General features: G+C 39.5%; 1 protein-coding gene across 1 annotated transcript in view; it reads right to left on the reverse strand.

Moving 5' to 3' along the window:
- Positions 1 to 4515: 4515 nt before the first annotated feature.
- The window catches only part of kpna3 (karyopherin alpha 3 (importin alpha 4)), a 97902-nt gene continuing 77822 nt past the window's right edge, over positions 4516 to 24595 (reverse strand). The window contains exons 13-17 of the mRNA XM_048540400.2: positions 21576 to 21680; positions 20369 to 20440; positions 12721 to 12883; positions 12442 to 12536; positions 4516 to 6607 (exon numbers count right to left, since the gene is read on the reverse strand). Of these exons, the coding sequence (XP_048396357.1) occupies positions 6509 to 6607; positions 12442 to 12536; positions 12721 to 12883; positions 20369 to 20440; positions 21576 to 21680 (534 nt within the window). The 3' untranslated portion in view covers positions 4516 to 6508. The remainder of the gene's footprint in view (positions 6608 to 12441; positions 12537 to 12720; positions 12884 to 20368; positions 20441 to 21575; positions 21681 to 24595) is intronic.

A 24595-nucleotide genomic window follows, 5' to 3' on the forward strand; every position in this document is an offset into this window, starting at 1 on the left:
CCCAGAATCCACAAAGAAATTAAATGGCCAACTTCGCAAGATTTTTTTTGCAATAAATAATAGCAACTTTCCGAATGAGGAAAAGGGTCCAATGCACCCCTTTATTAAACCAAAAGGTTTGAATTTTTAAACATTTATTCATTTAGCTTTTAGGTAGCTTACCCACCTTTAATTGCTTATCTTTCTCATCTTATTACCAATAAATTTCACTCCAAAGATAAATTAGGGTACTATACTTGAAAAATAGTTCCAAGGTCAAAACATCACACTTTTTTGGGAGACTGCCAAAGATATTACGAGTATCACTGGTAAGGCACCTCTAACATGTGAATGCTGGGCTAGATGATACAGACTTCATCATCCGAATGTAAGTTCAAACTTCTCTAGAACAAATTGGCCACCTTCTAAACTTGAGAACCAAGGTAAGGTCATCTGACGAACTTGCTGCATCCTACTGCAGTTTACTTTATCTGGAGGTGGTGGTGGTGATGGATGTGAGACGAATTCCCCCTTTGAATAAAAACCCAGTGTTTTCTGGAATAATATGACATAATTGAAACAAGTTAGTTTACCGACAACAAAAAATGAACTGAAGCACAGCAAATGGAGAAAAAGGATATTCCCTCTGAAGTATCCATTAGTCAGGCCTGATTGGCCCCAAAGGTAGTCAGGATATTTCACAGGCTGAGACAGGTTTTTCAGGACATGGATGCAAAATCCAGAAATAAAGATATTATAGTTTTCTTGCCCTTCCTCACTGGCAAAACCCAGCTTTTTCAGAATGAATATCATTCATTTATACAGAATGCTAGTAGCAGAGTTTCTAACCCAAATGATGCACTAACAGCTTGCATTTAGATACTTTTTAATCAACCTATTCAGACACACCTCTGGAACAGGTGAAACATGAACCGAGGTCTTTGAGCCCAGAAACAGGAACACTGCACCACAGCAACCCACACAACAACTGGAATTTATACTGACACGGAAAAACATTGCAGAGGCATCTCTTTAAACAAGAGGTATAAATGGGCAGAGGCTCATATACTAGAATGGCAGAGAAGCAAAAATATTTAAATTGTGAATGACAGAAATTGAGATTGAGATTGAGATTGAGCCAAACGCACTGCTCCTAGGACCTAATGAGGAGGAGGAGGATATACAAAACACGAGTCAGGGAAACAGAAAATTTGGGAGGTGGTCTATTGGGCTTGAAATTGAATCAGAGAAGGGTGTGATTGTGGAGAGATTTAAACATTATGCAAGAATTTTAGAATGAAACACTGGGGGCTGGGCGGGGAATAGATTACGTTTGGTCAGCAAAAAATTTACTCATGAGCTGCAGTTTACAGACGATAGGAGATTGAAGTTATTGACTCAGTGACAAAGCATTTCAGTAGCACAGTCGTGAAAATATGCAAACTTTGAAACGGGGTCAATACTTGATGTGCCTTGTTGATCAGAATGCCAAGGTTGTAAACAGTCTTTTTCAACCATGGAAGGGATGGAATGCAGAGATGATTTGAAGATAGCTGTGGTGATAAATTTTGGCACAAACACTTCAATGACCAGATAATTGCCATAGCAGCACAGTCTACATTGCACATCAGGATCCTGCAGAATCCCAGATCTGTGGGAATTGCCTGGGAAATTGAAGATTTCAATAGGTCATTCCCCTGAATCTGGAATTATCCAAAAAATAAATCCTTAACACCAGAGGACGCAGAAGAATCTCATTTAAGTTACGGAGGGAAAAGTCAGACAATGACATACTAGTCTAATTCCTGGTTAATTATTGATCCCAACATGCCATACAAACTTCCCCAAACCTGGTACACCCCTGACCAGCCTTCCCAATCTAATACAACCCTGTACGTGACCCAGTACGGACTTTCCCCATCCCAGTCCAACCCACCACGAGCACTCCAGTAGTTACCTGGAACCTCAATCTCTCAACCAATTGCCACAATAACCCCACACATAGTTTACGTACTTACCTCTTCACAGCAGCTGTTAAAGCATTTGGTTGTGTTGTTGAATATTTAAACTTCAGTACACAGCTCAATGACTGCCTCAAAAGGGAGCATTTTAAATTTCCCCCGACTATCCTACACTTTGTGGGATGTGTGTTGATTTCAGCCCCACATTTCTTAAGGAGCCAGACTGGAGGTCCTGGCGGGAAATTCAGGGCTTATATAAACACTTCAATATTTAAGTGGAGTGGCAATCTGATTACTTTCCCCTGGAATACCCGAACATACATTTCACTGCGGTATAGAACTGTATGTAATACGATGAACATTTTAATAAAAGCAGGTCATGATAAAACCACAGGTAGAAACAAGGATCTGAAAACTACAAATATCTGTATATCTGCACAGCTATGTTGATAACAAGCAAGTGAAGGCAGCCAGAGAGGTTAGTCATATATTTCAGAAAAAGCTTACAAAACATTTTTTAAATTCTAGCTTTTTTTTAAAAAACCAGTTCAAATTAACTATACAAGCTTAGCTTACACCCACACTTTTTCATCAGAACCAGTTATTCCTGTGTGGCATGGTATTGTGTCCTAAATCATCAGTTTAAGATTTCAATGCAAGTCTGCTCGAACCCAATAACACTGGGCTAGGACCCCAATTGCAACTGAATTCCTACAATACCTCATCCAAGTGGCCATTCTTGATGGGCACTTGTGCACAATGAGCAGCACCGGCTGTTCCAACAATGGAAGTACCAGGGCCAAGGTGAATACTGTGCAATGCCCAGCGATACCAGCAGTTCATGAGTAGAAACCCTAGCTGAACTTTCCCCTTTTCTAACATAGGAGCTCAGAGGCAAAATACGGCAGTCTACTGCAATCCCAAGTTCCAATTAACTGATCAGTGGGGCCTGGCAATGACGACTTCAGGGAAAACTCAAAAAAAAAGCAGTGTGCAAAATTGCACGGTCTTGTCAAGTGAACACACTGACACATTAAAGACAGTATTTCTGAGATACTAATTTTAAAGAAAATAACTGTCAGAGCTATCAATGAATTAATTCTGTGATTAATTGCATTCATTTCAATTGTCAGTTTTTGTACATATTGGGAAAGTACTCCTAATTTGGAATTTTAAGTCAACTTTGCAAAAGTGTAATATATTCAGAACTGTAAGTTACAAATTAGTGAATAATTTACCAATGATGATACAATTTATTCAACTGAGGCATACACAAATCTGGTAAACCCATGGCCTGTTAAACTCTAAGAAAATAGGGGAAATGCGTCAGGTCGAAACTTTGAGTTGTTGGCATTTTCTGCTTTATTTCAAATTACCAGTATTCATAACTGCTTTTAGTCAAAATTCTGCTGACTGATGTATTCCATCTACATCAAAGCACTAGTAATCTCCCAATTTTCTTAACCATTTTCCCCGAAGTGTCAAAGGAAGTTTTTTTTTAAAACAGGAACCTTTGTACAAAAACCATAAAATAAATTGCTAAATGACAGTATTTTCACCTTCCGGAGATACTGACAGGTCATTTAATATCATTTATACTTTACAAAAATCACGAAGGAATTAACTTGCAAAATTATTTTAATGACTTAAAATATCTTCAACATTCTGGATATTGTAATGCAAAAATAGCAAGGGAAGAGTCTGGCTCTGAAATATACTCCCAGGACTTGTATCACTCCTTATTCCCAAAACAAACCAAACCTTGAATGTTCTTCCACAATAAAGCACAGGAAGAGATAAGCACTTTTCCACCAGAACTCTCAAATGGTACAGCAACCAAGCTACCCAATAAAAGCAGGAAACAGCATATTAAGTTCACCCCTCCAAAATATATCATGCCAAACAGCTCAAGGCTTAAGGGAAAAACGTGACCACATTGTTAGACATGTAGTCTAAAACATAAATCCCTACGACACAAGACTTCCACCTTAAATAATAACATGATACCATTGAATGAAATACTCCACAGACACCACTGATATTTCAAAGCTGAAACTATGTATTGTCTTTTATCTTCAGGGTGCTAGAACCTATCATCACGAGCTAAGTAAGCATGTGTCAAGGATCCTTGCAGGGCATATGTGACATTTAAATGCCTCAATTAATTTGCATAGATTGTGATTTTCTAATGAGGATTAATCCATGAACACACACGTTCCCAAGACAAGAAAATTCAAACTGGACAGATCATTATGTGACTACTGCAAATAGCACTGAGCTGCTGGGCTTGGATGGCTGGACTCTGGTGCTTCACGTAGTTCCAGAGCTGCTGATGAGATACCCTCTGAACTGTATCCCAGTCAGGTATCAACACTGCAAGGAAAAGGAGGAATTTTATTTGGGTGGGTAGGTTGGGGATGGAGAATGATTGGTAGGGGCGGTGGGGTTGTCGAGGGAATATATGTTGACCATCACACTTCTAAAACAAGAGGTAGATTTTAAACGAGTTTGCACTTTAGATTCTACACTTATTTTACACTGAATGTCTCTTTCCACATAGTAAATCACACACAAAACATTTTAAATTCTATATTGTGCGAATGGATATTATGCAGTTACCATATGTAGCAGATTTTACAACATAAAAATATATAGGAAAAACAAAGGCACAATGAAATTCAACTCATTCTTCAGGCAGAAGAGCTGAAATGAGCCACCTTAAAGAGAGATTTTAATTTAAAATTTATAAAAAGGATATAAATAACCGAGGCCAAAACACTATTCGTATCATTAAAACAGTTTCATCAGCAAGTAAAAATCTTGCAGTTTTATATAAGCTTGTATCCTTAAAGATACAAGATATGGTAGTCTTTAAAGTGGCTCAGTCTTGACGGCAAGGTATTAAGATGGATATAAACCTGCACAATTTTGTTCATCAATGAGAAACAACTCATCAGCAGAGCTTGATTGCATTTTTCAGATTCAATTACAGTAGATACTGCCCACACTTGTTAACTAAGTTAGCTCAAATGCAATCTGTCCCTTTACATTAATGCATGAGGGGAAGTTTACATCCAGTCACCACAGCAACAAACCCCATCCCTGAATAGTGTCAACTAGTCTAATACCTATGAAAAAACCTCCCGGTGCGTATTAAATACAGTAAATAAAGCATTCAACATTAACGGACCAGATGTACACTTAACTGTAAGCTTCTGTACAGCCTTATACAATGCTTACATTCCCTGTAAAGATTTACACTCCTTTTCGTACATTTTACTCCTTTTCAAATTTGCTTCTAATCATTTGAATAAAAAGTGTGGTTTTAGATTCTTCTCGATAATACTCAAGTCCATGACCAAATCTTAATAAAATAGCTGCTAGTTCTCAGCTATCAGCAGTATCCACAGTAAGGAACGGTCAATTTACGATGCACGACTGTGTAAGACTGTGTGTCACTGCAAACATGGAAGCTCCACAGTTTAAACCCATTAAAAGTCCAACAATTTATTTTACTACTGGATTGGCTTAACCTGAAATTAAAAAAATACTGATTCACCTAATAGTTGGAAGCAAGATTCGCAGCAGATTAAATGGTTAATTTTAAGTTTTTTTCAAGTGTACAGACTCTGATTTACCTAATGGAGCAAAAAACTTGAATGTGAACATGAAATGTGGGTGAATCTTGCTTTCAGCTTAAAGCAGAGGCTCAAGTCACATCGATATAATAATTGCAGCTCAGGTAAAACACCATGCACAGCATTTGATAAGTACTTCGAAAGAGCAGGGAGAGAAAATTAAAACACAGGTTCCTAATAGTGGTTGTAGTAATCGGCTGGGGCTCTTTTCACAGACTTGCACAAACTGTCAAGAAGTCGTGGTTAAACTTGGCTCCTTCATTAAGTTTAGTTTCCAGCCTAGTCTGAGAGGCAGTGCAAGCATAACAACCTAATATGGATGCAAGCAGGACTTTTTTTTGTTAGACCACCCTATAGCAAAAAAATGTTGTTGCAGTTACCAGAAAAAAAATCCTGGTTTTAGTTCATCCATGGACCACTCTGGCCAATGATGGTTCTACGGCATTTGCAAATCCTTCTATTGTAAGCCCCCGGTGTAAAATCTTCTAAGAAGCCTATTTCACACATCAAAGCCAAGTCTCTTTGCAAGTCTCATTATTAAACTTCTAATCGTTCAGAAATCTTTCTGTTCTACGTAGACAGCTACTATCTTGTGTGCCTAATATGCAACGTTGTAAGTGAGACTGCTACTACTGTCACAGGAATGAGGTACCAGGGAGGGAAAGGCAGAATCACAGGCAATGTTGGGGATTACTCTAGTTTGTTGATATGATAGTTACTCATGGGCTCACAAGAATCATGCACACGTGTCAACAATCCCTGTGGTAGCAAATTTTGGCAATTGCTGAGTGATTGATAATTAGGCTTTTCAAAAAGCATCAAATGTAGATGCGCAGATGTCTCTCGAGCCTCCATCACACTTCTGCTTGGTGAATTTTTTTTGGTGGTTTGGATTGGCAAGGGGCAGGGAAGCTACAGCATCTTCTCAGTTTAGAAATTGAACTCCTTTGCTTGAATGTTCGCTGTGGGGTCAAAACTGAAAGTTCCAGCTTGTGTCGCTTCAGGAAGGAGACTTGGATCTTCATCAATCTATTGAGAGGAGATATAATTTAAAAAAAGCATTATCCTGTACTGTTTGAAAGTGGTTAATTCAGGAAACATTTTGGATGATCTAAATTGTCTCATAACTTCTTGGTAACTATTAACAGTTGCTCAGGGCTCTTCACACCTCATCAGCAACTATAAACTATCAAACATTGAGCTACGGCTTCACGTTTTAGTCTGAAACCTTAGACAAGATGAAAGCCCTGTTTTCACTGCTTCCTATTCAATTATACTCAGGGAAAAACGGAATTTAGACCTACTGAGGAACTGGAATGCCGAGAACAATCCAAAGTAGTTGATGCCTTTTTGTTCCATCAAGCAGTCATTCATTGTCATCTGTTAACCAACAAATGTTAAGAGGTGAAACTAAACTTGAATCATTTTCATATATAGCAGACTATTGAGGGGTCTCCTGTCATAAGTACCAACATTTGAGATTCCAAAAACGTTAGACTTAACGTAAACCTTGATTCAAGATATACCAAGATAGATCGTAAACACCGTTTTGCCCAGCACCAAAATTTGCCCTCAACTACCACCCTGTAATGGGTGAAGAGCTCCTCCAGAGGTCGCAATATGGATTTTGCCTATTATTATTATTATTATATTATTTACCTATATTGGACTATTAGGGGCGGCACTGTGGCTCATTGGTTAGCACTGCTGCCTCACAGCACCAGGAATCGGGTTTGAATCCACCCTCTGGCGACCGTCTGTGTGGAGTTTGCACATTCTCCCATTGTCTGAGTGGGTTTCCTCTAGGTGCTCCTGTTTCCTCACACAGTGCAAAGATGAGCAAGCGACGTGGGTTGGCCATGCTAAATTGCCCTTATTGTTCAGAGATGTGTAGATTAGTTGGGTTATAGGGGAATGGTTCTGGATTGAATGCCGAGGGTTGGTGTGAACTTGTTGGGCCGAACGGCCTGTTTCCACACTGTAGGGATTCAATATTCTATGATTATCCAGAAGGCACAGTTGATATGATCTTCACAAATTCAAGAAAAGTGCAGACAGCAGGAGCAGCCTCAATACATTGCCTTCCTTCTCTTCACAAAGGCCTTCAACTCATTTCCTAAAACGGACTGTGGAGTGCCCTGAAATTTGTTTGTTCACGGAAATTCATCACCGTTCTCTGTCTGTAGCACAATGGTAAGCAAGCCCAAATCCTTACCGACAATTCTACCATAGACCCAATAAATGTGTAACCTGGGGTCAGCAAGGCTGCACCATCAGAACAGATTGGGGAGCGCTTTGCAGAACACCTCCGCTCAGTTCGCAATAAACAACTGCACCTCCCAGTCGCAAACCATTTCCACTCCCCCTCCCATTCTTTAAATGACATGTCCATCATGGGCCTCCTGCAGTGCCACAATGATGCCACCCAAAGGTTGCAGGAACAGCAACTCATATTCCGCTTGGGAACCCTGCAGCCCAATAGAATCAATGTGGACTTCACCAGCTTCAAAATCTCCCCTTCCCCCACCGCATCCCTAAACCAGCCCAGTTCGTCCCCACCCCCCACTGCACCACACAACCAGCCCAGCTCTTCCCCTCCACCCACTGCATCCCAAAACCAGTCCAACCTGTCTCTGCCTCCCTAACCTGTTCTTCCTCTCACCCATCCCTTCCTTCCACCCCAAGCCGCACCTCCATCTCCTACCTACTAACCTCATCCCACCTCCTTGACCTGTCCGTCTTCCCTGGACTGACCTATCCCCTCCCTACCTATACTCTCTCCACCTATCTTCTTTTCTCTCCATCTTCGGTCCACCTACCCCTCTCTATTCCAGAACCCTCACCCCATCCCCCTCTCTGATGAAGGGTCTAGGCCCAAAACGTCAGCTTTTGTGCTCCTGAGATGCTGCTGGGCCTGCTGTGTTCATCCAGCCTCACATTTTACCATCAGAACAATGTCCTTTTTCTCCACCTTCCTTAGAGCAATTTTTCCCCTACATCCATTAGACTTTCCTCTAGTGAGAAGCCAAACTGCAGGACAAGTAGGAAGCCTATGCTACCTTCAATCCAAGAACGAGGCCACACCTAACTGTCAATAAGCTACAGTGCTCAGAAGATGCTTGCATATGCACATAGAGGCTGAGGTCTAAGCTACTGTCAATACATTCATGGAGGCATATGAAAGAATAGGCCTTGGGCTAAACATGTGGAATACAAACAGCCTCTACCAGCATCCTCCCACTGCACAATACTGACACCCCACTATCAAAATCCATGGCAAATCACTGCACAAGGGTGATTAATTCTCATACCTTGGCAGCCTTTACTTGAAAATGAAAGCAAAATATCGCAAATGCTAGAAATCAAAGTGCTTGAGAAACTTAGCAGGGCTGACAGCATCTGTAGAGTGAAAAAGAATTAAGGTTTTGAATTTGATATGACTCTTCAGAAGTTACAACTTTATTTCTGAAGAGTGATTGGTCGGTCATGCTCGGTCATTGAGAGCCTTCAAATCACAGATCAACATCATGAGTAAATAATGCAATCAAGATTTATGGGATTACTGCAGGTGGTATTATTGAGGTAGAAGTTCAGCCATGATTTTTACTGAATGCTAGAGTAGGCTTGAGAGTCCAATGGCCAACTTCTGCTTCTTAGGTTTATATAACAAATGTAACTTTAACTTCATCTTTAAAAAACTGATTCAGAAATAGTAAGAACTGCCAATGCTGGAGAATCTGAGATAGCAAGGTGTGTAGAGCTGGATGAACACAGCAGGCCAAGCAGCATCACAGCAGCAGGAAAGCTGACGTTTCAGGCCTGGGCCCTTCTTTTTCTGAAGGAGGGTTCAGACCCGAAACGTCAGTTTTCCTGCTGCTCTGATGCTGCTTGGCCTGCTCTGTTTACACCTTGCTATTTAAAAAAAAATTCTTTTCACCCATTTCCGTTTTATTAAAAAAATACCACTGTTCAAACAGTACTGAGTTTTCCTCTAAACTGCTTAACTAGGTTTCCTCAACAATTCAGAAGTTATTTTGAGAACACATGCAATCCATTTTCCTTTCGATATTCAATCCATTTGAGGATTTCAAGCTTAACTTCTTGCTCATGAATCACTAATTCAAAAAGAAATTTTAACACCGAATATCAGTATCCTTATCTATCACGGGTCTTTGTACTTCCACTGTCAAGCACAAAGAGAACTGATACTTATCACTTATAACAAAGTGTGGAGCTGGGTGAACACAGCAGGCCAAGCAGCATCTTAGGAGCCTTCCTGCTCCTCTGATGCTGCTGGGCCTGCTGTGTTCATCCAGCTCCACGCCTTGTTATCTCGGATTCTCCAGCATCTGCAGATCCCATTATCTCTGATACTTATCACTTTCTATTTTACACACTAGAACTGGAAAACAAGAGCTTAAAGCAGCAATATTTGGTATCAGATACTGATTTAGGACAGTAGCTGACAAAATAAATTTAATCCAAAAGTTCAAGGGGAATCAATGAAAACAATATATTAAAAACAAACACAGTAAAATGAAAGCAGTACAAAAACACTTTGGGGAAGGTGGGGTTTGGACATTATTTTTCATTAATTAGTTAAATTTTGTCCTTGAAAGGTGAAAAATAAATCAGTAATTCCATTACAAAGGCCACCCCAAAACTACATATCACACTATCTGGCTTAATTTCAATATTTCACTTGAAATTTGTCTCGACTGAGCGTCCACTGTATCCGACAGCCGTGAGGAGTTCAACAATTCCTCAGGAGAGCAACCAGTGAAACGCGCTAACACCACCAGCCTGGAAGTAAGTACTGAGCAAAAATCAGCAATGTAAACAGCGTGACAGTCGAGGCTGAATGACCTAATGTGGTTCACTTCCTGACTACTCCCTATGAAGTAAAGATCACGAGCAAAATGGAATGTGCTTTCATTTGCCTGCATGAATTCACCTGCATTTCACTTGAGAAATACAAGGCACTAAAGCAGCACACTCGATTAGCATCCAAACCACACCCTAGGAATTCACTCCCTCCACGATCAGTACCCATTGCTACAGCAGCATCACATACCAGATGCATCCTAGTGAATCCTCAATGATTCTCTGGCCACACTTCTCAAATCCTCACCTTTCACCACCTACAACAAAGGCATTTTGGATGGGAATATCATCTCCAATTCACAGGCCACTATGACTTGAGACATGTTTTGCTATTCCTTCACAGCCTATGCATTATAGTCTGCAGTGCCTTACTAAAGAGCATTGTCAAAGCACCTTCAAGATAACTGCGCACCACTACTTCTCAAGGGGAACTGGGAATAGCCAATGAGCACCTGCCTTACCAACATCCCAAGAATTAACTTTTTGAAAAGAAATAGTGAAGAGAGTTTCCTTCGCTCAGTAACTGATATTTCTACTGAGCACAGCACCTGATTTGATCCTATGAAAAATATACCTTGGTCATTCAAATTAAGTAAAAACCAGCTGTACACTGCAGTCGCAAAACAAATTTTGTCCCTTGAGAAGGATTGAAAGAAGGGTTCAGAAGAGAATGTATTCCTCTTGGTGATAGGTAATCGGTTTAAAAAAAACAGAATAATGCAGTGAATCCGAGATAACAACGTGTAGAGCTGGAGGAACACAGCAGGCCAAGCAGCATCAGAGGTGCAGGAAAGCTGACGTTCTGGGCCTAGATCCGTCTACACCTTGTCATCTCAGATTCTCCAGTATCTGTAGTTCCTATTATCTCTAATGCTGTGAGTCATTAAGTTCTAGAATGTGCTGCCTGAGAGGGTGAAGACAGATTCAACTGTGAATTTCAAAAGGGAACTGGATAAGCTCCTGAAAGCATAAAAAACTAAACTGCATGATTACAGAGAAAAGATGAATGAGTAGAGTATCTGAATTCTGTCGTGGAGAACTTATTCTGAATAACAGATTTAATTATTTTCTCTTGCTGTAACCATTATCATTCTATTTTAAATCATTTGTAAAAGAAAAACTGTGACTACATTCAAAAATCAAACACAAAAATTAGGTGGAAAATTGCAAAAGAGGCCCTGAAACACTGGACTTGGAAGGAACTGGATTCAGGTTTTCAAATTTAGTCTTGAGACTGTAAAATCAAGGGGATCAGGGGAAAAGTTTTGACAACTTCCAAAAGGTGGCCAGGAATCATTTTGGCTTTCTGTCAGAAGTGATAAAAGGAGAGCAAAGGTGAAGAATATAGGGACAAGCATGTATAAAACTTTTTCATTACGTTACATACAGGGTCATCCTATTTTCATTATGGACAGGTTCATCCTTTAGTGTAGTCTCTTCATCACACAATGTAATAGGCCACACTAAGATATAAAACGCACAAGCAGCATCCTACTCTGGATTAATCTACTTCCGAATTTTAGAAACAAAAAAAATCAGGGTGCAATTCTTTAAGTGCAGTTTTCAGTACTAGCCTTTTTAAAAAATCATCCTAAATATTGCTGAGCATTAAAGGGGCATCTGAATTCATACCCATAAGGGTTTTAAATTCAGGGTTGATAATACAGGTATAACAATGTTTACTTCCATAATTCCAACTACAACTCAAAATTTCAACAGGAAGCAGTTAATTGTCATTTGCATACTTGCAACAAAAGTACTTCTCTATTTCACAAGCAAAAGCCAGGCAGTGATTTCCTATGTCATCCAAGAATACAGAACTGGCACCCTCAAGAACTGAACTCACTGCTGAATTAATGTCACTGCATTTGTGCCTAGATTAAAGAGAGGAATTGAGGAATAAAATACACTTTTCCAACATTCTCTTGGCCCTTTCCTACAAATTTTCTGTGAGCTCATCAAATCAATTCTGTACTTACATCATCAGCAGAAAAGTACTGATCTATGATTTCATAAGCTAGTTTATAGATCTCTTCATTTTCATGTTGCTGCAAGGCTTCTATTTTTTCCAAACCTGTCAAAAAGAACATTATAAGTTAGTGAAACAATTGCGAAGAACATTTAGAAATATGATTAAAACAACATGGACTGGCACTGAGTTTTTCCTGAAACTCAGACGTTTCTTCAGCTCACAGGATTTAAATGGGGTCTGCAAAAATGCAATGATTTCAATAAGAACACAAGTTCTGGAAGCTTACCTCCACATTCCTCTATCATTTCTGCTATCGTGCTTGCTTCCTCACCAGCCATTTTTAAAATATTGTTCAGTCCATCAAGTACAACCTGTACCACCTGAGCATCTTTGACTCCCAGTAAATTACAGAAAGGGGGGATTACATTCTGGTGCACAAGATACTCAACCTAGAATAAAAAGGGAAGAAATAAGCTGTCAAAGTATTCCAGTCAGTGAAACTTATTTATAAAAGACATTTAACATTTCTGGTTAAAACAATGTATTGAAGGCAGTTTTATGGGTAGATAATTAAGAATGAATTATAAATTAGTTTAAATTGTACTTGTATCACATTTTCTTCTTTAAACTCATTTTACAGTACGAGCCTTTAAAAAAAAATCATCCTAAATATTGCTGAACATTAAAAGGGCATCTGACTTTCATACCCATAAAGGTTTTAAATTCAGAGGCATCTCAGGCATCGTCAGATCTATGTCTGATATTAAACTCTTCCATGCTGTAATCTCAGGAGTGGATGAATTTTGGAATATGAAAAGCCTTCTCAAATTTCTCCCTAACAGGTTTTCAAGAAGCGAATGCAGGTTGAGAGAAAGAATTAAACCAAAGCACAAAAACCATTCGGCTTTAGAAGATACAACATCCAAGTGATATTTGCCCCCCCAAAGTGAAAGATGCTATTCCAATCCAAACATATTCTGAAGTAGAACACAGAACATTACATCACAGTACAGGCCCTTCGGCCCTCGATGTTGTGCCGACCTGTCATACCGATCTCAAGCCTATCTAACCTACACTATTCCATGTACGTCCATATGCTCATCCAATGACGACTTAAATGTACCTAAAGTTGACAAATCTACTACCATTGCAGGCAAAGCGTTTCATTCCCTTACTACTGAGTAAAGAAACTACCTCTGACATCTGTCCTATATCCTTCACCCCTCAATTTAAAGCTATGCCCCCTCGTGCTCGCCATCACCATCCTAGGAAAAAGGCTCTCCCTATCCACCCTATCTAACCCTCTGATTATTTTATATGTTTCAATTAAGTCACCTCTCAACCTCCTTCTCTCTAATGAAAACAGCCTCAAGTCCCTCAGCCTTTCCTCGTAAGACCTTCCCTCCATACCAGGCAACATCCTAGTAAATCTCCTCTGCACCCTTTCCAAAGCTTCCACATCCTTCTTATAACGCGGTGACCAGAACTGTCTGCAATATTCCAAGTGCGGCCGCACCAGAGTTTTGTACAGCTTCACCATAACCTCTTGGTTCCGGAACTCGATCCCTCTATTAATAAAAGCTAAAACACTGTATGCCTTCTTAACAGCCTTGTCAACCTGGGTGGCAACTTTCAAGGATCTGTGTACATGGACACCGAGATCTCCCTGCTCATCTACACTACCAAGAATCTTACCATTAGCCCTGTACTTTGCCTTCCGGTTACTCCTTCCAAAGTGCATCACCTCACACTTGTCTGCATTAAACTCCATTCTCCACCTCTCGGCCCAGCTCTGCAGCTTATCTATGTCTCTCTACAACCTACAGCATCCTTCGTTACTATCCACAACTCCACCGACCTTAGTGTCGTCTGCAAATTTACTAACCCATCCTCTATGCCCTCATCCAGGTCATTTATAAAAATGACAAACAGCAGTGGACCCAACACCGACCCTTGCGGTCTACCATTAGTAACTGGTCTCCAGGATGAACATTTCCCATCAACTACCACCCTCTGTCTTCTTTCAGCAAGCCAATTTCCGATCCAAACTGCTATATCTCCCACAATTCCATTCCTCCGCATTTTGTACAATAGCCTATTGTGGGGAACCTTATCGAATGCCTTGCTGAAATCCATATACACCACATCAACCGGTTTACTCTCATCTACCTGTTTGGTCACCTTCTCAAAGAACTCAATGAGGTTTGTGAGGCACAACCTTCCCTTCACAAAACCGTGCTGACTATCCCTAATCAATTTATTCTTTTCTAGATGATTATAAATCCTATCCCTTATAACCTTTTCCAACACTTTACCAACAACTGAGGTAAGGCTCACTGGTCTATAATTAACAGGGTTGTCTCTACTCCCCTTCTTGAACAGTGTTTGAATTCAGAAGGAGCAAAATACCCAGGAGATTCTGGTCTGCATTTGAAGATGTTGTAAGGTTGGCGATCCTGAGATCTTCAACAAATACTGCAACGTAGAGTCATACAGCATGGAAACATATCTTCTGGTCCAATCGTCCACGTCAACCAAGTTTCTCTAATTAAACTCATCCCACTTGGCCTGTTTGGCCGCCTTTCCCACAAACCTTCCCTATTCGTGTACTTCTCCAAATATCTTCTAAATGTCGTAACTGTAACCACATCCACCACTTCCTCATAGCTATTCCACATGTGAACGATTGCGAGTGAAAAAAAGGTGCCCCTCATGTCTTTGTTAAAATCCTTTTCCTCTCATGTTAAGAATATGGCCCCTAAATTTGAACTCCCCCACCTAGGGAAAAGACCCTTGCTATTCACCTTATCTATTCCTTTCACCATTTTATAAACACCTGTAAGGCCACCCCTCAACCTGCTATGCTCCAGGAAAAGAACTTCCAGCCCATCTTTGCAAGTCAAACCCTCCATAGCTTGTAACATCCTAATAAATCTTTTCCGAATCATTTCCAATTTAATGATATTCATTCTACAGCAGGGTGACCAGACTGCACACAGTACTCCAGAAGAGGCCTCACCAATGTACTACCTCGCATTGACATCCTAACTCCTACACTCAAAGGAGCAAGCAATGAAGGTAAGTGTGCTAAATGCCTTCTTAGCCATCTGTCGATCTGTGATACAAATTTCAAAGACTATGTACCCGAACCCGTAGGTCAATCAACACCACTGTCCAGGGCCCTGCCATTAATTGTGCAAGTCCTGCCCTTGTTTGTTTTCCCAAAATGCAATACCTCACATTTATCCAAATTAAATTCCATCTGCCAATCCTCAGCCCATGGACCAAATTGGTAAAGGCTCTTTGTAATCTTAGAGAACCTCGTTCACTGTCCAATTATACCACCAAATTTGGTGTCATCCGCAAAACTGCTAATCATGTTCTCATCCAAAAAGTTTATACAATGCCAACAAAAAAGTGGAACCAGTACGAATCCTTATGGAATACCACTGATCACAGGCCTCAAGTCCAAAAATCAACCTTCTACCACCATCCTCTACCTGCTTCTGTCAAGAGAATGTTGTATTCAATTGATGAGTTCACCCTGAATCCTATGCAATCTGGTTTGACTGATTAGTAAAACCTTGTCAAAGGTAAACCAAAGTGCAATATGGGAACAAAAAAAAAGTCATATTCATCAACAAACTGAACCAAAAGGGAAGTACACGCAAATCTGTACTGTCTTATCAAGGCTACATTTCAGGATCAATCATTGGTGCTGGTGATTCAAAAGCTCAGAAATTAAGTACTTTGTGACACACATCCCTTTAGACCAATGCACTGGTTTGACCAAGTTTGAATTGCTGTTTTTCAATGGAGCTATGCATAGTTAGGTCTCCTAGTCTAGTGTGCATGTAAATAAATACTGGTTTTAGTCACTCAATTGCTGCTGATAGCAAAATTATTCTCTTGATTATAGTTCTGTATTTCATCCTGTTTGCAACAATGTAGTAGTTTCTGTACATTTTTACAGTGTTTTAAAATTTGTCTACCATGTAAACGTTTACCTTGACTTAACTCACTGCACAGCATGTGTGTCAGTTTTCACCAACAGTATAAGTCCTTCCCAGCAAAACCATATTTATTGTGCTGTCTTGACAGTGGTTGATTTTCCACATTTCAGCTTATTGATTATGTTCACAGCATTTGGAGTGCATCATGAGCTTGAAGAGGAACTTGTACTTGATGTTGAGCCATAAGCATTCACAGCACTTGGGCTTGCAAGTAATAAACCTGGAGCATTATTTTTAGTGTGAAAATTGATGCCAAGCTAAATGACTCATTGTTTAAACCTGCAAAAAGGAGTAACTCATGGTTCTGATGTGAGCACATAACTTCATGATTGACAAGAACAAGTGCTCGATAATATCTAGAGAGCTCACGGGAACACCACCATCTACAAGTCCCCCTCCAAACTAGGCACTAGTCCAATTTAAACTACAATCGCTGACCCTGCTAACAGTGAAGAACAAAGTCCTGAAACTCCATTCCAAACCACAATGGATTCACATCCTTAAATTACATGGAAAGCTGAAGATCAAGGCAGCAGCTCACCATCATCTTCTCCAGGACAGTTAGGGGTAGGTTAACAAATACTGGCTTAGCTAGCAATGACCACACCTTCAGAACTAATTTAAAAAGTCCATTACGGCATGGCGTTCAATTTCTTCAGCATCAGTGGCCAACTGGATGTACAATTTATTGAATACATGTTTCTACAACAAACCTCTTTCCTTCAGGTTGATGTTAAGCCCATAATTCCTCACAACTGACGAATAAATCCATAGTTGGTTGTGGATCATGGCATCTGAGTCATAATCAGAAGGGCCAATCGGCCCAGCAGCAGCAGATGGAGTTTAATGTGCTTAAGTGTGAAGTGTTGTATTTTGGTAAGACAAAACAGGGCAGGACTTATACACATATTGGTAAGGCCTGAGAGACTGTTGCTAAATAAAGTGACCTTGAGGTGCAGGTGCACAGTTCATTGAAAGTGGAGTCACAGGTAGACAAGATAGTGAAGGTGGTGTTTGGTATGCTAGTCTTTATTGGTCAATGCACTGAGTGTAGGAGTTGGGAGGTAACGTTGCAGCTGTACAGGACATTGGTTAGGCTACTTTTGGAATACTGCATTCAATTCTGATCTCCTACTTGTAGGAAAGATGTTGTGAAACTTGAAATGGTTCAGAAAAGATTTACAAGGATGGTTCCAGGGTTGGAGGATTTGAGCAATAGAAAGAGGCTGAATAGGCTGGAGCTTTTTTCCATGGAGCACTGTGGCTGAGGGGTAACATTATGGACATTTCTAAAATCGTGAGGGACATGGATGGGTTGGATAGCTAAGGTGTTTTTTCCCCGGTCAGGGGGTCCAAAAATAGAAGGCGTAGGTTTAAGCTGAGAGAGGGGAAAGATTTAAAAGGGATCTGAGGGGCAACTTTTTCCACACAGAGGGTGATGTGTGTATGAAATGAACTGCCAGAGGAAGTGGTGGCGGTGGTACAATTATAATATTTAAAAGACATTGGGATGGGTACATGAATAGGAAGGATTTAGAGGGATTGGGATCAAATGCTGGCAAATAGGGCTAGGTCAAATTGGGATGTCTGGTCAGTGTCAGGTCTATTTCTGTGCTATACAACTCTAACTCAATTTAGACATTGACAATCAGATGAGCATTCCACTGACTTAAGTTCAAGAAGGCCTGAAAGAAAATCTTCCTAACGTCAACAATCACTGACACAAGAGCATTGGTTTGTGTTCTAACTTTTGCCTCACCAAATTTGAGAATGTTGAGATTGTGACAGATAAACTTCAAGATGTTCAAGAGCCAGTAACAATCCCATGTTTTTCCATTTTGATTGGACAATACTACTTCTGACATTGGTTTAGTTTCTGCAAAGGAAAGTACTCCACTGGTTTCTCTACTCCTGATTATTATCTTGCATGAAGACCACATCCATCAGAAAGTTACAACCAATTAGTATTTCAAAAGCATTAGAAAAATCAGGGATGGCCAACACCTGTTTATTCATTAGGACTGCCTTAAGCCTCTCAAAAATCTGTTCCGAACTTTTATATATTTTCACAATTAATCTGTTAAAAGTTGCAGCTATAGTACTTTAATTTTTTTTAAAAATCCTAGAAACCTCATGATTTCCCATTTAGTTTTCAGAACAGGGAATTCCCTCACGGCTTTCACTTTCACAGTTGCTCGCAACACTTGCGAACCTGATTGCGTGTATATTTTCTTAAGGGCTAAGTGCTGTGCTAATATTTTAATGATTTATTCCTTCTTAGCTTTTGCAGGAAATTCCACCTATAAAACTTATTTGCCAATTTTTATGGACTTCGCCTTCGTTAAATCTTGTAAATCAGTCAGGTCTACTTTCCTCTAACCTGCAGGGTAGTTTTGGCAGCTTCTAATGCCATCTCATTTTACAGTATGAGCTACCTGGTATCCGGCCTTTTATGCTTTACCAATTAATTTTACTTCATGTTCATGCTCACATTCAAAGATTCCACACCAAACTCCAATCCATGTCATGGGAACATAATGCTGGGTGTCACCCCTTGCTATTCCACAAATTGGCACAATGAGAGACATGCCAATCTAATCACTAGGATGGTTAATACCTGCAGTGACAACTATCTGTGATAAAATAAACAAACACCAGGTTTTACGATGAGTGAGGAAAAACGGTTTTATGGCAATTAACTCATCCTCAACCTGTGGCAAGAAAATGAATTACTAGCTTGCAAACCTAATCTACCCCCTTTAAATCCAAATGTGTGCGCGCATACACACAAATTCATTCACTGAGAGGATGACAGCAAGGACAAGACCAATAGACATTTTTTTTTAAAAGGAAGATTATAATGAAAAATATACAGACAAAAAGGCACAAATTTTGCACATCAAAGTTTGAAGAAACCCAAGTGCAAAGGAAAATGTTATGACTTTCTCATAATGTTTGGTATTTAATAAAGCTACCATGCTGCCATTAACTGTGGTGATCCTAAATTTGGTAGCTGGTCAGATGAACCTAGGTCTTGTCTCAAGCTAGCAGCTGCTTTGTCCTGTGAAGGCTCTGAGTAATCTTACTTTCCCATTCAAAAGAGAAAAGAGAAGGAAAGAGAAAGTGGTTTTGGAGGTCCCAATGCAAAGTTCTCCTCTCAATTTGTTGTCAAAATACCACTTACAACTAATCCACAAGCTGTTTTTTAGCAGCTACTTTTATGAGACATGTTCAGATCACGTCTTTGGATATGAAGTCCAGTTTCAGCAAAAGAATACCATTTGGTTAAACTTTCTCTTCAAGTCAGTTTAAAAAAAATTGATAAACTCAACTTCTTTTTGTCCATTTTGTATTTCCAAAAACATACATGTAGTCCTTACAATGGATAAATCCATTTGGCAAATTAAAAATTGGATCTGTAAGATGAAGCAATGTTGGGACTTTATTTGACATTAAATTCTAGCTTCCCAGATATGGAGCATGTTTGAACAAAAAGGATTTGTTTGTGGTCTATCTCCATTATTCCCCTATTTCAGGTATGAAGTCTACACAGAGTTGCAGTATACCCTCAGTTAGATGAGAAATAAAAGGGAGAAAGTGGAAAAATAGCCTTGAGGTGACCAATTAGCAAAACTTCCTCTTACTAAATTCTTTAAACTATTACAAGTGTTGCTTAAAGGAACTTAGTTTTACTTCCGAGAACAGACCACAAAGCGAAAATCAGAACTAAACTTCCCCAGGAGAGGAAATATTTGAGTGTGATACCTTTGCATTGTGCAATTATAGCCTCAAAATTACTCCTTTATTTGCCTACATCTCCACAATTTATAACCTGCACAAACATATGTAGTGATATGCTGGTACTTAATAATAGATGGCATTGCAGATACATCTGGCAAGCATCACTTGACAAATGATTACCTGTTCCTTTTTGCCACTAATTGTCAAGTTACTGATCGCCCATGCAGCTTCCTTTTGTGTTCCAAAATCTCCCTGCAAGAAAAAAGAAGTTCAATTTTCATTAATCCAACAACAGGAGTATAGCTACTTCAGACTAAAAGATTCTCATTTTGCCTAACAAAAGACAATATTGATTAAAGCCTATTTTAGCAGGAGAAATAGATGAACAAGTAGACAATGGAATCATTCCACCTAGATTGTGCACACGAACTGCAAAGGAAAATAGGATGTAGTCAGAAGTCACATGACACCAGGTTATAGTCCAACAGGTTTATTTGAAAACACAGCTTTCAGAACCTCAGCCCTTCTTCAGGTGTTAGTGAGAGGTAGTATCAGACACAGAATTTGTAAGTAAAAGGTCAAAGGTTCATACCATTGATAAAGATGTACTAAACAAACCGAAAGTACTGTTAAATCTTTAATCAGTTAGGTTTTAATTGATTAATATGCATATATAAATCCCCGAATTCCTTTCAAGTCACAGTCCTGAGAGAATATTAACCATATTAATCAATTAAAACCTTCGAACTGATTGAAGATTTAACTGCATCTTAGGTTTGTTTAGTACATCCTCAATGGTGTGATCGTTTGATCTTTTACTTATAAATTCTGTCTGATACTACCGCTCTCACTAACACCTGGAGGAGGACTAGGCTTTGAAAGCTTGTGATTTCAAATAACCTGGTGTCATGTGATTTCAGACTCTGTCCACCCCAGTCCAACATTGGTACCTCCATATCATGAGAATAGATGAACATCCGTTCTTTCTCCCATCTTCACTGATTTTTCAATTTCTCATCTACAACCAATAAGGGTCAACATTCTTAAAATTACATAAATTGAAACATTTTCTTCCAAGATGCCTGTGCACTTTGACCCACCATTTCAGGTGCAATTCACAAACCGTTTGGATTGCATTTTCCTAGGAGGGATATATGCAGGGATATTCAAGTTACAGCAAAAAAAATCACTGAAAAGGTGTAGGTGTCTCCAGCTAGCATTTATTGCTGATCCCCAATAGCTCAAGAAAGGGTAGTGGATAACTGATGACACTTTGCTATGACAATTTAATACTACTTTTACGTAACGTACATTCATGCTGATCTGATTTTAAGCTGCGCAAAGTGGTCTGATTTGCATACTGAATTTGGTTTCATATTTTGCTCACCTTAGCCAGTTGATGAATAATCATAGGAATCAAACCAGCATCTATTACAGCTTGCACTTGTAGCTGGTTTCCTGCTGTAATGTTGGAGAGGAACCACACAGCTTCCTACAGAAAACAAGTCAGGCAAAGCATCAATGATGTATTCCAATCACCTATCAATTTGCATTTTTTTAAAAAACAGGTTAGGTTTGGTTTGCATATAATAGCAAGAAATGCTTAGAAACTGTTCCAGGGATTGCTCTTTAAAGCACACCTGATTCAGATTCAACCTACTCCTTTAAATGTTCAAGCAGAGCATTACACAGAATCAGAGAGACAAAATGAAATAGGTTTACGGTAATGGGAAAGACACGCATGTCTTTTATGCTGGATGGAGTCAAATAAATATAGTCCTTAACTGGGATGTTCTCAGCTGAGTCAGCGGTTTCATATGATGCAAGTGCTATAGCTGGGTTGGATGAGTCACACAAGATGGTCCTTCTCTCTCCGTCACCCACATGCATTTTCAAATATTGTTTCAGTTTTAATATATATTATACCCAATGGAACAGAAAGAACAGTTGATCTCATATTATATAGCTCTTTTGAGAAGTCTTCAAAATTGCTTTCTAAAGCACCAAATTAATGGTAATTAAAATAATACTTCAAAAACATCACAAACACAGCAACTACAGAAACAGCATGCTACAGTTAGACTAATTAATCCCCAATGAGCCATCAAAGCAAAGTTGTGCATTTCTGCCATATCCATCTATGAAAATTGGACCAAAAACAAGTGTTTTTCACCTTCCCAGTATTTTGATGACAAATTAGTTTATCCCAATACTGGATATCAGAAACAGTGTAACAAATTAGAGATAGTGGATAGGGAAAATGTGGTGGTGGGGGTAGCGGTGAGGAAGAGTTGGTTGCTGTCAGCATACAAGATGAAATCTGACATCATATTTTTGGATGATGCAACAAAAAAGAACTAGGAAACGGATAATAAAATGTGAGGCTGGATGAACACAGCAGGCCAAGCAGCATCTCAGGAGCACAAAAGCTGACGTTTCGGGCCTAGACCCTTCATCAGAGACATCTGATGAAGGGGCTAGGCCCGAAACGTCAGCTTTTGTGCTCCTGAGATGCTGCTTGGCCTGCTGTGTTCATCCAGCCTCACATTTTATTATCTTGGATTCTCCAGCATCTGCAGTTCCCATTATCACAGAAATAGGAAATGGCATGGATTTAATCTCAGGAGACTCCAGAGATGACAACGTGCATGTTAAGAGTGACTCTAGCTATGACTGGATAGACCAGAATAGAAGCAGTCAAGTGCAGTCTCACTGAGCTGGGGAAAGAGGTATGCTGTTGGACAAAAGATGCCAAAGGCAATAGACAGGTTAAGAATGACATGGTAATAATTACTACAGTCAGAAAAACATTGGTAAAACAGTTGACTCTGACATGTGCTACTTTGGTATTGTAGCAGGGTAAGAAATCCGATTGAAGGCATAGAAACATAGGATTCTAGGGAATTCTGAGATGAAGAGTACACAGAATGTACTTTATTGCAGCACATCCTGAACCAAAACTCAAGGAGAGGTATATTAAACTTGCTGTTGTGCAATATGACAATTAATGAATGACTTTAGTTAAGGCACCCATGGTGCCAGCAACCAAAACATAACTGAATTTTCCATCCAATTCAAATGTGAGAATGGTTTTTTAATGTTAAATAAGGGAAACCATGTGGGCATGAAAGCTGAGCTAGCTGAAGTGAACGGAGATGCCAGGTTAAAAGACAGATCAACACAAACACACAGGCAGACCATTATGGGGTGTTTCCATACACTTGTTATAACTGATTAAAAAAATTCTAACGGAAGGACCCTTTATCTGTAGTTATTTAGAGGAGTGGTAAAGGAATGCATCAAACAGGAAGAAAAAGTATACAGCTGCATAATGACACAGGTCAAATGATTGAATAGAATATAAAAAAAGGCAGGGAATAACAAAGTAAAAGAAAAACTGAGTGTTGGTTCTTTAGAGTCAGAATAGCATGATGATAGACAATAAAGAAATGGAGAATTAAATGAGCAAATATTTTGCTGTCTTCACTGGAGATATACAAAAACATTCCAGTTATAGCTGTTATATCAGGAAAAGGGAAAGGAACTTGGTGAAATTACAATTATGATGGAAATGGTATTGAGCAAATTATACTGCTGTGGGCTTATAAGTCCCTGGATCCTCATGGACTTCATGCCAAGATCTTACAAGTGGTGGCTAACAAGGTAGCAGATACGCTGGTGTTAATTTTTCAAAATTAATGCGATTCTGAAAAGGTTCTATCACAGTACAAAACAAAGTTTGTCTTGAGTAGGGTTTTAAGATTTGATCATTAAGGAGCTTATAGCTAGGCACTCGAAGTGATCAGAAAGAATTAGCATGGGTTTGTAAAAGGGAAATCAACTTATTCCAGTTCTCTGAAAGAGTAACATACACGATAGATTAAAGGGGAGGCTACAGATTTTCAAAAGGCATTTGACACTGTTCCACTTAAAAGGTTATTGTGCAAAGTAAGAACTCGCCATGGAGTGATGATATACTAGCATAGATAGGAGAACATCGGTTTGGCAGAAAAAGAAAAAAATACACATAAATGGGTCTTTTAATAACTGATATCTGGAATGTACATGAGCGCTGTTACGGAATAGAGCTATGGAAGGAGATAGGCAAAAGGGCCTTGAAGAGCATATGAAGGGAGATGAGAGATAAACTAGAGAAAGTGGAGTTTGAAACTGGAAGCAAATTGTGAGGGAACCTTTCTGGAAGTTTGGCCCAGTCAGTGAGGGGAAGGGAGGGAAACAGTTAAGACAGCTGGATGGATGTCTGAAATTTTCATAATGAAGTCCACAAATGCCTTACACTTCTTGTGGGAAATGAGGTTGGAAGAACCAGGAGAGGAATTGGTTTAAGAAGATGGTTTGTATTGGGAGGTCTTTTCTGCATTCCAGATGACCTTAAAATAAAAAACA

Source organism: Stegostoma tigrinum, chromosome 12 (assembly GCF_030684315.1).
Source record: "Stegostoma tigrinum isolate sSteTig4 chromosome 12, sSteTig4.hap1, whole genome shotgun sequence".
NCBI lineage: Eukaryota > Metazoa > Chordata > Chondrichthyes > Orectolobiformes > Stegostomatidae > Stegostoma > Stegostoma tigrinum.